At 41.7% G+C, this 15,699-nt stretch overlaps 1 protein-coding gene across 5 annotated transcripts; it reads left to right on the forward strand.

Annotated features, from left to right (window-relative positions):
- The first annotated feature begins 895 nt into the window (after positions 1-895).
- Positions 896-11,355, forward strand: LOC310706824 (lipase member M-like). Of its 5 annotated transcripts, none has more exons than XM_083503154.1 (9): positions 896-1,558; positions 3,473-3,590; positions 4,235-4,433; positions 5,063-5,172; positions 5,624-5,760; positions 6,405-6,551; positions 8,856-8,927; positions 9,662-9,727; positions 10,965-11,355. In XM_083503154.1, the coding sequence occupies exons 2-9, from the start codon at positions 3,569-3,571 to the stop codon at positions 11,196-11,198; spliced, it is 987 nt and encodes a 328-aa protein (XP_083359280.1). In that variant the 5' UTR covers positions 896-1,558; positions 3,473-3,568; the 3' UTR covers positions 11,199-11,355. The 5 variants fall into 5 exon arrangements, with proteins under 5 accessions (XP_083359280.1, XP_083359281.1, XP_083359277.1 ...); XM_083503155.1 differs by lacking the exon at positions 896-1,558 and adding an exon at positions 1,576-2,192; XM_083503151.1 differs by lacking the exon at positions 896-1,558 and adding an exon at positions 2,494-3,081.
- The last annotated feature ends 4,344 nt before the right edge of the window (positions 11,356-15,699 follow it).

Here is a 15,699-nt window from a genome sequence, read left to right on the forward strand (position 1 = left end):
CATACAATCCATTTTAATAGTCAAGCAGCCTGGCATGGCTACTCCTGAGGAATCAGAAATGGAGTCCCTACATGGCTCCTTCTGCCCATCTTGAATGTCACTCCATGCTGGTACCACTCACAATAGGGAGAGGCTCTCTTTCTGGCTTGGGCTCTCTACACAGCCCTGGTACCCGCTGGGGAGATTGGGGACACAATGCTGTCACAGCCCCCTTTAAATTCCTCATGGAGTTGCCCTTTAAAAAATGTGCTTAAAAAAGGACAGCAAATTCTAAATCACATAGTCTACAGCAGGCATCCCCAAACTTGGCCGTCCAGATGTTTGGGGACTACAACTCCCATCATCCCTAACTAACAGGACCAGTGGTCAGGGATGATGGGAATTGTAGTCCCAAAACCTCTGGAGGGCCGAGTTTGGGGGTGCCTGGTCTATAGGAAAACACAAACAGTATCTATAACTGCATTTTGTTTTCTCTAAATGTAAACTTGAGTCAAGTGGGATTAAAAGTGTGCTTCATGGGGGGCCGGAGATTGAGTCACTGGGGAAGAATTCATGAAAGCTGGAAGGGAGAATTTCCTCTCACACTTTGAATTATTGGTTGGAAATGCCCTGCTTGGTCTAGCCAAGTGGATACTCATGTTGTGTAGAATCTACAATTCATCAAAACTTTCTAATTTACAAGGCCTTTGTACCTCTAGGTCTCATTTAATTTGAATCTAGAAAGGAACAAGAGTGAATTAAAGCACACACACAGAGAGAAATCATATGAATGCCAACCCCAAAGTAAGATCAAGTGGATTAGGGTGGCTTATTACCAGGTAAATGTGTGTAGGATTACACCCACAATCAATTGCTTACAAAATCCACGTAGGCCTCACAGTTCATGTGCTTAACCTACATATTTCAGAGGTTGAATGTGTAATGGTGTCCAGGGTACTGCATGCCACCATAATTATTCACAAAACATATGCAGCAAAATTCCCTTCAACACTTCTGCAGCATCCAGCTGAAATTCAGACTCTGGTGGAGAGGAACAGGTAAGCAAAAACCCTTCAGTCTGTTTTCGGTGGTGTATTTTTTCCAGTTGCAGCAACTTTTAAAAAACTGTATTTAAGCATAGCTTGTATTTTGAGCAGAGCTCTCTATTAATGCCCCATACAAGTGAATCATAGTTAAACTTGCACTATTTCCTAAACTGAACAATAAGAATATGAGATCAAGTTTATATCCTTCTAACCACTCCTTTCTTCGGCAACCCAAATTTATTGCAATTCCTCTACAATATAAATATGACTTAATCTAAAAATAAGTATCTAAGTGGGCTACATTTTTTTTAAATAAAACAAGGAATTGCAATATGCATTTCAGTGCTTGGTACAGTCCTGCCTTATCACTAGGCAAATGCTCAGTGTGTGATGATATTTTTTTGAAACCTTTTCTGTTGCTCTGGATCTGCTCCAATAGTGTATGATGAAACAGATATTGTTCTCTGTAGCTGATTACAACCTAGGTCTTCTGCAGTGTCTGAGACCTGGTTGCTACTAATGAACAGGAACAGGTAAGCAAAAATACTTTCTTCCATGTCGCTTTTAAATTTATATTTTGCTGACATAACTTTTGTCTTGCATTTTATTGGCTTGCAGTCTTAAGTTATACATTTAACAGTGTTCTGCATTACTGTATTGAAGTAAAATCAAGTAAAAAATGAACAGACTTGCATCCCATTGTATATAATAGTAGGTTTTACACACTACCAATGCAAGTTTAAAGTGTATTGTACCATTTTAAAATAAATTGCAAACATGTTAGCCAGGCCCACACAGTTTAATTGATTGAGTCATGGAGTGCTGCAGACCCCATTTCCCAGTATCCCAGCAGCAACAGACTCGTCTGTGACAATGGTCCAGGGAACAGGAATTCCCAGCATCTTCAGACTCCAATGAGAACTCTATTTTTTGTTAAGTTGTGGGTGAACGTATCAGACGACACAGCGATTCTTCAAACAGCTCTTGTTTATTCACAGGCCAGAACAGAACTGAAGGGTTCAGCCAGCCTGCTTATATAGAGCTCCACTACAACGCAACTGTAACACTTTCTGTAACTATCGAATCACTGAACATCACTTTCAATCCCTTATTTGCATATGTGGACCTGAGTGAAAACTATCTACAGTATCCCCCTGCTGGCCCAGGGTCAGAACTTCAGTACATAACAATTTCCCAGCTTGCTATTTGGTGTCATTAATTCCTCATCTGATTGATTGTCTGCTTCCATGCCTGCTTATTCAAAGAAAGTCCCAACAAGTTCTGTGGGGCATATTTCCAATAAATCCCCATTATCTTTGGTTCAGGTGTGCAGTTGATCTCATACAGCCCAAATTTTCATTTTCTTCATAACCATCTCATTTTCCATCTGAGCTGGTTTGCTGTGACATTGCTTCATTTGCACAATTGCTGCTCTCCTTCAGTTTGGGACTCAGCCTTTCAGGTGAGGGGCTAGCCATTTCACTTTAATAGGATTAAGTTCTGTGAGCCTTTGCCATAGTGCTTCCTCCTCCCGCCCCAAAAAAGGTGTCAGAACTCCCCATGAAGTTGTGACAGTAAGTTCTTATCTGAGACGTGCTAGAACCACATTCCAGTGTGCTCCGACCAGACAAGAGCACTGGTTGTAGTAAGCATTTTGTTTGCATTTCATGGAGTCTTTCTGGAAGTGTTGTTCAGACTGTGTTGCTCCTTCAGCCTCCAGTAAGTTGGGCAACTTTGTTCAAGTAATCCTTCCACCAAACAAAAGCTCAGCAAGAGATTCTCCATGTTCAGTGGGAGATGCTCTATAATTTACAGCCAGGTATGAGCCAGTGCCTTAATCATGCTCTGAAGCAACTTGGAGCTTGAAGTGATATGAAGAAACGCACATACGGTGGAAAAATCCTTACTCATGAGGCGCAAACTGGGGCCATTACCTGTCCGAACCACCTCAAGAATGTGGCTGCTTTTGGCAGTGGCGTGTTTAATCCAACAGACAATCGAGTCAGAAGAATTCCTAAGGAAACGGCACTTGAATCCCCAAGAATTCATGACTATTGTGAGTTGCTTGTTCAGATGCATTTGAAAACAACAGGCTATTGCTAGGACAAAATAATTTGTACATATTTCTTTTAAGTGATATTCCAAAGCATTTGCTTTTCACAGAAGCATTTCCGAGCCTGCCTGAGTTACTCCAAAGAGGGCTTGATAGATTGCAATGGATGGATTTAGCTGACTCCAAGGACAAATGACATATTTTGTTACATGATTAATACATAGTGTATTGATTGCGCCTCCTCTGCTTTTGTTCATTACAGCCAGCAGGGGACAAAGGCAGAATCTGGACTTTTTTCTCTTCTCCTCAGCACCATTGTAACTAAAATCCCCTGTAGCACATCTAGATTTAGAATAGAAGTCTCAGTCTGCCGAGCCTTTCTTTATTCTTGCAGAATGAAATCATTCAATATTGGGGATACCCCAGTGAAGAGCATGAGATTTTGACAGAGGATGGCTACTACTTGCAAGCAAACAGAATTCCTTATGGAATGCACAGTTCTGGGAAGAGAGGTAAATTTGGAATGTAACAGGTTGGTGTTTTTTTAAGGAAGTGTACTGAAAGGATTCAGCATAGCCTAGAAGTTCTTAAGCTTAAAGTTCCTAATTGTTGCAGAAAATAAGTCACATCCAACTGCATGTGTTTTAATGTTTATTTGCCTATATTTTATACATCAGCACAGCAGCTTGTAACTTTCTGAATGCTGATAAAAAATTGTTGGGGATAATTTGAACTAATATCTGAACTGAACATGAAACAGTTCATTTTGTAAGTGGACAAATGTGAACTGGAATTAGTTCCTTTTTGGTCATGTTCAACTTGATCTAGAATTAGTTCCTTTTCTAACAGCCCTTTGCAAGCTATGGAATCTTTCTTGAAAAGCAAAGGAATGACTTGCCTACACAGGCATTACTGTGAGTTCTTGATCTGAGTGTCCTATTTTACTTGCTGCATTATTTTAATGAATTGTTTTGCTGGATATTTTACGTAATTATGGATGCTTATATGTGTATTGGGTTTTTGTATTTTGTAAACTACTTAGAGATCTATCTAGCATTAAGCAGTATATGTATTATTATATTAAGTGGCTAACAACAACTCCTACTGAGAACAATATTATCTAATGCTCACTTTGTTTCTGTTCCCCTCTCACCAGGTCCTAGGCCAGTTGTTTTACTGGTACATGGTGTTTTGGGTGAAGGTAGGACCTGGATTATAAATCCTCCCAAGAATAGCCTGGGATTTGCTCTAGCAGATGCTGGCTATGATGTTTGGATAATAAATACTAGAGGGAACAGCTGGTCTAGAAGACACAAGACTCTGTCAATTGACCAAGAAGCATTTTGGAATTTCAGGTATAAAGGCACAACTTGTAGCTTGGATAGTTGAGACAATTGTAATAATTACTGTCTCTGAATTATAACTGATACCAACATATTTTTTTTCCTTCTGTTGTGTCAGAAGTGCTTCAGTCCTGGAAAGACTTCCAAAAAAGGGAAATGGTGGACTATGGTTCCCTTTCTTGTTATTTTTAGAGCCTACATTAACATGACAAAATGCATGACTTTCTCTATATTCATGCAGGCTGAATTTGTGGAGCTCTGAGATATAGATAAGGATCATAACTAGGACTGTGCATTCACTCTGGATGAATCCTAGATCCTGAACTGAATCAGGCCAATCTGGGATTTGCTGGGAATGTGTAGATGAAGCTCTAGATTGCCTGGGTCTGGGTTCACCTGGAGCAATACAAAGATGTCAATGGGTCAGCGGTGGGTGGACAGCCACACCTTTAACTCACTTAACATTCTTTTTAAAGGCACAATCCCATTTAGGAATGGGAGATCACCGCCCAAATAATCCCAATTCACCTCATTATTTGGGGCAGAGTCCATACACACCTCTAATAGTGTACTCTACTAATGTAACAGTAGGCTAAGGGGAGAAAACTTCACCTGCATTTTGTTTCTGTAATGTTCTATAGCTTTCATGAAATTGCGATATATGACATTCCAGCAACAATAAATTTTATCCTGCGGAAAACTAAGCAAGAAGGATTGTATTTTATCAGCTACTCTCAGGGTGGGACACTTGGTAAGTAATATGAAATGAATGGAATCCATTTACTGCCTGAGCCCTTAATTTTAAAACCTTCTTACAATCCAAAATTTGCATCACAGGTATAGTTCCAATCTAATAATTCAGATTGAAGGATCAACAAGCCGAAACAGAAATGCTGTTTTTGGTATTGGTTTTGAGGCCTCTGCAAACTGGTTGCAGATAAGCATATAGGAACATAGAGAGCTGTAGTATCAAGTCAGACCGTTGGTTCCTGTATCTCAACATTGTCAACACTGACTGGCATTAGCTTTCTTGGGTCTTTCCCAGCTCCACCTTGAGACACCTGGGTTGAATCCATATGAATGCGCTCCTCCACTTGGATAAGACCATTCCCCAGTATGAGAGACCCAAAGACTGAGTGTGCATATTGACTCTGGTTTATCTGGAATAGCTGCTGAATTCTGGAATTCTTTCTCTTTGGCAGGTTTAATTGCCTTTTCACTCAGACCACAGCTTACTCAGAAAGTCAAGCTCTTCATGACTTTGGCTCCTATCTACACATTTGTGGGCACCAGTGGACCTGCAGTGCTATTTTGCAATCTTCCTGATGGATTAATGAAAGTAGGTATTTCTCATAGGTTTTGGTAGTGTCTTCATAGGCGCCAAACCCATGGGACCCTGGGGTCCTCACTGCCACCCACTGCCTCTGAGACCACCTCTGCCCGCTGTGGTGGTAAGCCACCTCTGCGTGCTGCCTGCCTTGGACTGCAGCAGTGGGATGGCGTGAAGCAGTCCGACATAGTTGTAGCAGGCACTACGGGGCTCCTGGGAGGCCCATGCATTCTCTCAAAGGCCCCACAGGGCCTGCTGCAGTTGTGACTGGCTCCATTGTCCCACCCACTCCCTTTCCTCTGGATTTCAGGCCTGGTCCAGTCGTGGGTGAAGTGCGGAGCCAACAAGATGTGGCGCATGGAGACTGTGGAAGCGGCCGTATTGGGTGGTGCCCAGAGGGGGCTGGGGTGATGCATGGAGACAGGGGGCAGAGGAATCATTAGTGTAGTGCATGCCGAAGTTGGGCACTCCCGAGTGTGTTAATGCAGTCTTCTAGCATAATCAATTTAGTGATATGGGCAGTTCAACCCTCAAGCTTATACATTGGTGGGGGGGTGTCATGCTATACCTGGTTTAATTAATTTAATTCTAAATGCTTGGAAATTAATTCTAAAGAGAATCACCAAGATTTCTATGTGTGTTTAATTTTACAGCTGATATGGGGGAAGAAAGAATTTGTCTTTTTAAGTAACAAATTGAAAAGACTGATTGCCAAGTTTTGTAGCTATCCAGTAATGGACGAGATTTGCATCCAATTTATGTTCCTTGGCTCCGGACGCAATCCAAATAACTTAAACGTGGTATGTTGACTCTTTATTTTGCTAAACATATTGGCAAAATACCATACTCCAGTCCCCACAACAGCAATATATTTTATTCTAATATTTAAAGATAAATTAACCATGCTTTGGATTGCATATTGAGTAACTAACATGATGGAGTTCAATAGTACATGCTTCAAGTTATGCCTGTATAGCATTGGAGACCTAAATGTGTAACTGAGTGACGATGTCTGTACATGTTTGAGCCAGAATGGAGAAGAATCTTTGTGGAAGAGACCCTGGTATATTACAGAAGGGATAAACTATATAGCTTTTGTTGTTTTCTTTATCTGTTGATATCTCACGGGGTAGGAAACTGGTGGCCCTTCAGATGGTGTCAGATTCCAACTCCCATTCATCTCTGTTTGCCTGTCGAAGGGTCAGGGATGAGGGCAGTTAAGAGCCTAAGAAGAACCTGCTGGATCAGGTCAATGGCCCAGCTAGTCCAGTGCCCTGTTCTCACAGTAGCCAGTCAGGTGGCTAAACCCTCAAGCAGGATGTGAGCTCAAGAGCAACTTGTGTTCAGAAGTTTTATTGCCTCTGTCCATGGAGGCAGAACATGGCAGCAAGTTGCTCTTGTAGTCTAGAGTCAGGGAATGGTCTGAAGACGAGGACTGTGGGATGCATTCTATGACAGACCAGCTTTTCTCTGATGGAGAGCTGGAGGCGGAAGAGTCATTCCCCTTGTCAACAGTGTGTTCAGAAGCAGAGAGAGAGTCAGAAGCTGAACAGCTTAGGGAGGAGTTACTCAGTTGTGAAATAATGACAAGGGAACCAGAAGGGAGGGGACAGTTAGTCAAGACATCAATTGAGAGTGTGGGGGACCCCCCCCCATGGACTCGGAGGTTTGAACGTATCAGAGAGCAAAGGAGGCAGAGAGGGGGCGGAACTTCCCGTTGGTGCCTTGAATGCTGTGGAAGTTGGAAGGAGGATTCAGAGTAGCCAACTGCCCTCCTTGCGGATAGCTGTATATTTGTGCTTGTAACATGATGTTGTAATCAAAGGACTATAAACCTATCAACTGTTCATTAATTATTATCTGTGAAGTTCCCGAAGGGAGGGGAGGACATTCTGTGCCTGACATCTAGCAGTGTTTGGAGCTATACAAAGCAGCCACTCCCTATACATCAGAACACAGTGATCTTGTAGCTTTAATTGTAACAGATGAAAAATAGGACATTACAACTTACATTACAACTTATTTATTTGTAATCTTTATAGCCCATCTTTTAATTTCAAGAAATTCACAAGATGGGTCTCAAGAAAAAATAATAATAATATATGAACTATTTTCCAGACAGGCACATTATGTGACCCATAGATTGCAGCAAAATAACAAGATTGTACAATGGTGATGGGATAAAATCAGACAGCAGCAGACAGGGTAAGGGTTGGCATGGCATTGGATCCCAGGATCATTCCAGAAGCCCCGTGTTGATAGAATGGATCTGCTGGGTTTGGATTACCCCAAATCTGTTACATGAGAGTCAGCCAGTGTGGTTCAGATTCTTTCTGAGGTGCAAGCTAGGCAAGTAAGGTCTCACTGGGTGACCAGGGTGCAGATTTCATCTGGGCAGATACTCCAACACTAAGCTTGTGGGTGCCATGATCAATCATCACCTCAGGTCCCTTATAGGCTCCCCCCTTATACCGTGTTGATTCTACCCAGTGATATTCATGCCCTCATACAAACAACATTCTTCACCTAACAAAGGAAGGCCATAATTTCACAGAGGTAAAGCAAGTGCCAATCAGGTTGAGTTATTTAAGATTATTTGCTTGCCCTCTCAATCAGTGACCCAAATTGCTCAGTGAATGCTCTAACCCCAGTGTGGGTGGGTAGGAAGCTTTCATGGCAAATTGGCCTTGAGTATCATAGGCAGCAGCCTTATACAGGCTTTCCAATCTTCTTTGCAAGGGCTCATGGGACAGTTTTTCCCCATGAGCCCACTACACAAACAAGCTACTGAGCAAAGTTTTTCCGCAATCTGTGGGCCACAGGGCTGCTGGGCAAAGGTGTCCTGCGCTTATTGACCACGGAATGATGCTTAAAATAGTATATTTATATTTTTGAAAAATGCAAATCGGCATGAAACTCACAACCACATCTTTCCTGAGATGTATGTTTTCTTATGCAATATCCCTTTTAAATTTCTCAAGGTATTTGGATATTGTATTGCTCTAATGCTTGTGATCTTTTTGCTAGTTCAATTCATCCATTCCTCCCTCTGAATGATAGGAGACGATTCTTAAAAACATTTCCATACTTATTTCCCCCCACAGACCCGAATAGATGCGTATTTTGGAATTATTCCTGATTATGGTTCTGTAAAAAACATGGTCCACTTGGCCCAGGTGAGCTTTAATGCATATTTTTCCTTATTTCAAAATTTAGAGGCCATTTAATGTTCAAGTGAATGTTTAATGTGTGTGAATATTTAAGGGTTTTCTTTTTTAAATTTTCAGAAGGTGACAGGAAAGTTACAGTAAATGAAAAACAATATAGCAATAAATGGTATATGACAAGCTGCCACTCACAGGATCTTTGTCGCTCTGAGTTACTGCTGGTGTAGTTGCCCGGTTACATGCGATATGCGTCTACAGGTGTAGAAACTGACAATCATAATATGCCAATGAAAGCAAAAGAAAATATTCTTAAATAGGGTCATGCAAAAGAAGAAATAAAGAGAAACTATTCAATTATGTTGCCTAAAGAGTAGTTCTTAAACTTCAAACATCAAGTGATTTTTTATTCATTATATCTGAAGTGATAGTTAAGTTTTAATTTGCACATTGCAGTTTCTCATTAGCTTACACAGTTTGGCCATTACTAGGATAGCGAACATTAAGGATTGATTTTTGAAATGATTGTATAAGGGTTCCAATATCATTTACTTATTAATTAGCAAAGTATGCAAAATATTGCTAAAAACAGATTGTATTTAAAAAAACAGATCTATTAAAACTATCTATTTAAAGAAAAGTTTTCACAATTTTTGCAGGGATTAGGGACAGGGTTCTTTCTGTATGTTATAAAGATGCCTGCATTAAAAATTTGAAAATTCTGTACTTTCCCCTTTATTTTATAGGTTTTTAAATCAAGAGAACTGAAATATTTTGACTATGGCAGCAAGAACAAAGCTATATACAATACGGTAAAGAGTTTCAGAAGAAAACCAGAGTTTCAGGAGTAAACCAGGCACAAATTCGGAGACAGTTGGGTGGGGCCTTGTATGCCTCCTTCCAGCACCTTCTGCAGCCAAGCTGGTGCCAAATGCATTGCTCTACTTCCTTTGGACCACATCAGTGCAGCTGAGATGGTGGTCTTATTGTCTGGGTAGCCCAGGTCACTTTGGTGCTGCTAGTGCAGTGGTTGGACTTCACCCCTGGAAACGCACTCCATTCTCTCCCAAGACAGATGGATACCAACACTGTAAACCTAGATCCCATCCCTCTCCTGGTAAACCCTTGATGCTTCCCACTATTCCTTGTGCAGCCATGCCTGGACCACATGGCTGAGGTCCCAGATTCTACAGCCCAAATGATCACCTAAAGAGCACCAGATAGCACTGGCAGTGACAAACCAGCCTGACTCCAGCACCATGGCCAGCATGCAGTATTCCAACGAAGATTTTATAGTCAGGGGTGACCACCCTGGCATTTATGTGGTTAGAGATCTTCTTTTCTTTTCTTTTACTTTGAAATCATATTATCCTTTTCTTACATCAGAATGTTGCTTATTCCCAAGGAGATGTGTTTAACCTCAGAGCAGCAAAAGCAAACTCAGTTTTATTCCTATAGTCAGGGTGGTGCTATGTTTGAAATGCTTTAAATATATAAAGCTGCACATGTTCAGCATGTGTGTGTTTGTGTATGTATATATATAGCTTCAAAACAGTTATCTTGTTTGTAGAAGCAGCTGTGAAGCCATGCAATGGCAGAAAAAAAGAAATATTCTGAGAACTTCAAAACTGAAGTCATATGGGCAGCTTTCTAAAGCCTGCTCACTGCTACCTGAAAGACGATTAAGTCCAGAGCCTAAATGTGCCAAGCTGAACTTTAGCAGGCATGCACATTAATCCTGATACACATCCTCAATGTCATTGTACATCCCACAATGTTGGTATATCCTATGCTCAATCCAGTCAAGTAGTTGTCCTACACATAAATCAAGAATGCACAGTAAACAATTAATACGTGACAGATTCATTAATACAATGGTGAAGAAAATCTGATACTAATGCTCAAGGAAGCATTTTCCAGATACATAGGTCACACATCCCAGAGTTTTGATGGTTCTGCATATGAACCATCAGACAGCTAAGAAAACAGGTAAAATCTAAGATTGGCAGATGAAGACCGTTTTAATCATTCTGATATTTTCATCCACAGACCACTCCTCCATTCTATCAAATCGAAGACATGGTTGTGCCAACTGCTGTGTGGTATGGTGGACATGATATTGTAATAAACAGAAAGGACATCCAGCTGTTGCTTCCTCGAATCTCTAATTTAGTTTTCCATAAGAATATTCCTGAATGGCAGCATGGCGATTTTTTATGGGGTCTGGATCCTCCAAAGAAACTATACCCTGATATATTCTATCTTATGCAGAAGTACAAGTAAAATGTTATGAAAGTCACTAACTGCTTATATTCCCTGAGATTGTAGACACTGCATTGGTCTGTATGACTTGTATTTATGGTCAATTTGTTAACTGATTCTTGTTTCTATTACCTATTGCTCGTCTTCTAATAAAATCTACCTTTTGGCATTGACACAATTGGTAGTGGAATTCATTGACCTTGCACTGCAAAAGTATACTTCTCTCTGCAAAGGCCTCATCTTTTAGCCACAGCGTAGATGTTTTTTGCTGTTCCTTGTAGATCAGTGGTTCTTAACCTTTGAGCACAGGTGCTCATAGGCCCTTTTTAGAATCTGATGAGAATCAGTGGAGCCCCTTTGCAGAATTCTTTTCACAAAGACAATTTTCTAAGGCACGAGAAGGAGATAAAGGGAGGGAGAATAATTTTTGGTGCCTGGTTCATGGGGCCCCTAAAGTCCACGCATGGAAGCCTAGGGGGCCATGGCCTAGCGGTCCATGGTCAAGAACCCCTGCTGTGAATCATTGTCCTGACAAGGAGATAATGCGGCTAGGGGTGGGAGGAGGCACACAATTTCCTCCAGCAACTGAGATTACATCCAAAAACTTATTGTTTACCTTTGGATGCAGTTCATCAGGCCCTGGAGATTTGAGAAAATGAAAACAATCCATCCCCTTGGCAAGGATTCTCTCAACCTGTGGTCTATGAGCTTTATTTAGGTGGTCTGCAGCAGACTAGAACACTTTATCAATTGATTTCTACAGAATTCTATGGCATGCAACTGTAATACATGAAAATGCAATATAAGGAATAAACGAAGCCATCAAAATATAACAAACAACTATCACAGCACAGTACAATTGCAGTCAGAGGCAGGAAAAATATAATTAAATGGTCCACCAGAAACCTCAGCAATTTACAAGCAGCCCATGGTTGGTAATTTTGAGGAACCACTGTGCTGGGGTTTATGCAGATTTTGAGGGGCTTTACATTTCTGGTACCAAAGCTGGGGAGGATAAACTATCTATGGTCTTTGTACGAATACCTCCCTTTCCCCCTGCATTTCATAGAATATAAGTTTTAAGTTTGAGAGGTCCATTTGCCCTCCTAGGCAGGCGGTTTTGCAGATGGGCTCTGAGCCGCTCTTGGTAACCAGTGAATGGCAGGCCAGATCATCTTCCATACATTATAATGCTTTGTACAGGCTTATCATTAGGCAAATGTTGGGTGTGTGATGATGCTTTCTTTCTCAACTGTTTTCATAGTTTCCAGAAGCTTCTGACTGGTTGCCCAGGAAATATAAAGACAAGGAAAAGTTTCTTACAGTCCTTTTTCATTTCAAACACAGAGAGGCTCTAGACCCCAGCCTCTTGGATAATGGTGTTGTCCTCTGTTAATCTGCACCCTCCCTTCTCTCCCACTTCCTCATTCGCCATCATCATCACCTGCTGTACGGGGGCTGCTAAGTGCCCTCTGTCTTTGAGTTCTTTCTCTCCTACTTTTAAGGCTCGCTGGGTTCTGGGAAATGGAAGGTCTGGAATGTTTTCTAAGAACAGGTCAGCAAGGTGTTGCTCCTCCTCTCCCATTATTTGTCGGGCAAGTGATAGATTTTTGCAAGCTTGACTGGTGTCATGGCCCACCTGTATATCATTTTCATAATATTCTCTCTTAAAGCATTACATGCCGTAAACTTCATACCTGTGGTCCATAACTGTTCCCAGTCAGCTATCATAATGTTTTGTCCAACATCTTGTGCCCATTTAATCATAGCAGATTTCACCATTTGATCCTGAGTATTCCATTTAAACAGCAAGTTATACATCTTTGACAAAATCTTAGTTTTGGGTTCTAACAGTTCTGTTTCTAATTTTGATTTTTCCACCTGGAAGCCAATTTTCTTATCCAAATTATATGCCTCCATTATCTGATAATAATGAAGCCAGTCTCGCACGTTGTTTTTTTAATTTCTCAAAACTCTGCAGTTTCAGTCTATCTCCATCTTGTTCCAAAATTTCCCAATATTTCAGCCATTTGACCTCCATATTGAGCTTTTTCTGAGCTTTCGCTTCCATCGGTGACAGCCACCTTGGGGTTTTGTTTTCCAGTAGGTCCTTATATCTTATCCAAACATTAAACAATGCTTTCCTGACAATATGGTTTTTAAATGCTTTGTGTGCTTTGACCTTATCATACCACAAGTATGCATGCCATCCAAATACATTATTAAAACCTTCTAAATCCAAAATGTCTGCGTTTTCCAGAAGTAGCCATTCTTTCAACCAGCAAAAAGCTGCTGATTCATAGTAAAGTTTAAGGTCTGGCAGGGCAAATCCGCCTCTTTCCTTTGCATCCGTTAATATTTTAAATTTTATTCTAGGCTTCTTGCCCTGCCAGACAAATCTGGAGATATCTCTCTGCCACTTCTTGAAACAGTCCATTTTGTCCAAAATTTGCAATGTTTGAAACAAAAATAACATTCTAGGCAATACATTCATTTTTATCGCAGCAATACGGCCTAGCAGTGAAAGCTTCAAATTTGGCCAAATTTCTAAGTCTTTTTTCACTTCCGTCCAACATTTCTCGTAATTGTCTTTAAATAAGTTCCCATTTTTAGCTGTCATATTAATCCCAAGGTATTTCACTTTCTTAACCACTGTTAAACCTGTCTCATTCTGAAACCTTTCTCTTTCAATCGCAGTTAATTTTTTCTCTAAAACCTTTGTTTTTAACTTATTCAGTTTAAATCTTGCAACTTGACCAAATATTTGAATCAGTTCCAAAACTCTTTTAGTACTAGATTCTGGCTCCTGTAATGTCAATACTAAATTGTCTGCAAAAGCTCTCAATTTATGGTATACTGTCTAGCTCCGACTTGTATACCTTTAACCAACTGGTCCCTTCTAATCATATTTAACAAAACCTCCAGGACTGATATAAAAAGCAATGGGGAAATTGGGCAGCCTTGTCGTGTCCCTTTTTCTATCTTAAATTCCTCCGTCACCTCATTATTAACAATTAACTTGGCCTTTTGTTCAGAATAAATTGCACCTATACCATTTTCAAATCCTTCACCCACCCCCATCCCTTGTAAGTTCTTCTTCATAAAATTCCAAGAGATATTATCAAACGCTTTCTCCGCATCCACAAATATCAAAACTGCCTTAGTGTTGATATTCACTTCTAGTTTTTCCAAAATATTAATTATATTCCTCAAATTGTCAGACAAGTGTCTACCCGGGAGAAAGCCTGCTTGGTCTTTATGAATCTCTTCCATCAATACTTTTTTCAATCTCTTGGCTAAAATATCTGCAAAAATTTTATAATCCACATTACGTAATGATATGGGGCGGTAGTTCTTAAGCTGAGTCTTTTCAGTCTCTGTTTTCGGTATAAGTGTAATATACGCCTCTTTCCATGACTCCGGTGCCCTTTTCCCTCCCAATATTTCATTACAGACTCCCTTTAGAGCAGTGTTTCCCAACCGGTGTTCCGCGGCACACTAGTGTGCCGTGAGACACTGGCTGGTGTGCCGTGGGAGGGAGGCGGGCGAGTCGGGCGGTGAGAGGCGGCGGCGGCGAGGATCCGCGTCGAGCCGGGGGCGGCTCCGCGGTGGTGGTGCCGAGGTTTCTCTCTCCATTCTCCCCTCACACACACACACAGGAAATAACACAGGATCAGCTGACAGGACCCAGCCAATGGGGCGGCGGCGGGGCAGCGCGTGCAAAAGGGAGGAGCGCGAGACAGCGGACGAGGAGGAGGCTGGCATGTCCGGGCAGCAGCAGCAACAACAGCAGCAGCAACTCCCGGCGACGGCTCCTCAAGCCCCGGGCAACCCTACTCCCTCACCGGCCTCGGCCGCCCTCCTGCTCCACCCGCCGCCGCCTCCCCCGCCGCCGCCGGCCACCTCGGCCCCGCCGCCGCCCCCTCCTCCGCCCGCTATCGCCGCCACCACCACAACAGCCGCCGCCGCCTCAGCTGCCGCCGTCCCTCAGTCCCTCGCTTTGCTGCCTCCTCCCCCCCCACCCCCAAAGCTTGGAGGTTCCCCGGCAAGGGGGAGGGAAAAAAATTGAAAACTTTCACTTTCGTGCGTCCCTCCCGGCGTGACGCTGCGTGCTGACGTCACGGGGCTGTAATGGTGGTGTGCCGCGAGATTTTTGTCATCAAACAAGTGTGCCTTTGCCCAAAAAAGGTTGGGAAACACTGCTTTAGAGGTTGTACTAACCACTCTTTTAAAGATCTATAGTATCTAGAAGTCAGCCCATCTGGTCCTGGAGATTTGCCTAATTGCATGTTTTGAATGGCACCTTCTACTTCCTGTTCAGATATTTTATAGTTCAACATTAATTTACTTTCTTGAGAGATTTTCTGTAATCCATTTATCTTCAAAAATCGACCTATATCAATTTCTTTCTGTGGCCCTTGTGTATATAATTGTTTAAAATACCTCTGGAAACAGTTTCTGATCTCGGCTGGGTTCTGTATGTTCTTTCCTTCCACTTCTAAATTTATAATAGTATTAAGTT

The sequence above is a fragment of the Podarcis liolepis genome (assembly GCF_965112155.1).
Source record: "Podarcis liolepis genome assembly, chromosome: 5".
Lineage (NCBI taxonomy): Eukaryota > Metazoa > Chordata > Lepidosauria > Squamata > Lacertidae > Podarcis > Podarcis liolepis.

Bases quoted from the DNA above. Each gene is read 5' to 3' on its own strand.
- LOC310706824 (XM_083503151.1), top strand. From the start codon at position 2,935: ATGAGGCGCAAACTGGGGCCATTACCTGTCCGAACCACCTCAAGAATG. The intron at 4,434-5,062 runs GTATAAAGGCAC...AATGTTCTATAG, and splicing joins GAAGCATTTTGGAATTTCAG to CTTTCATGAAATTGCGATAT. The intron at 8,928-9,661 runs GTGAGCTTTAAT...TTTATTTTATAG, and splicing joins ACATGGTCCACTTGGCCCAG to GTTTTTAAATCAAGAGAACT.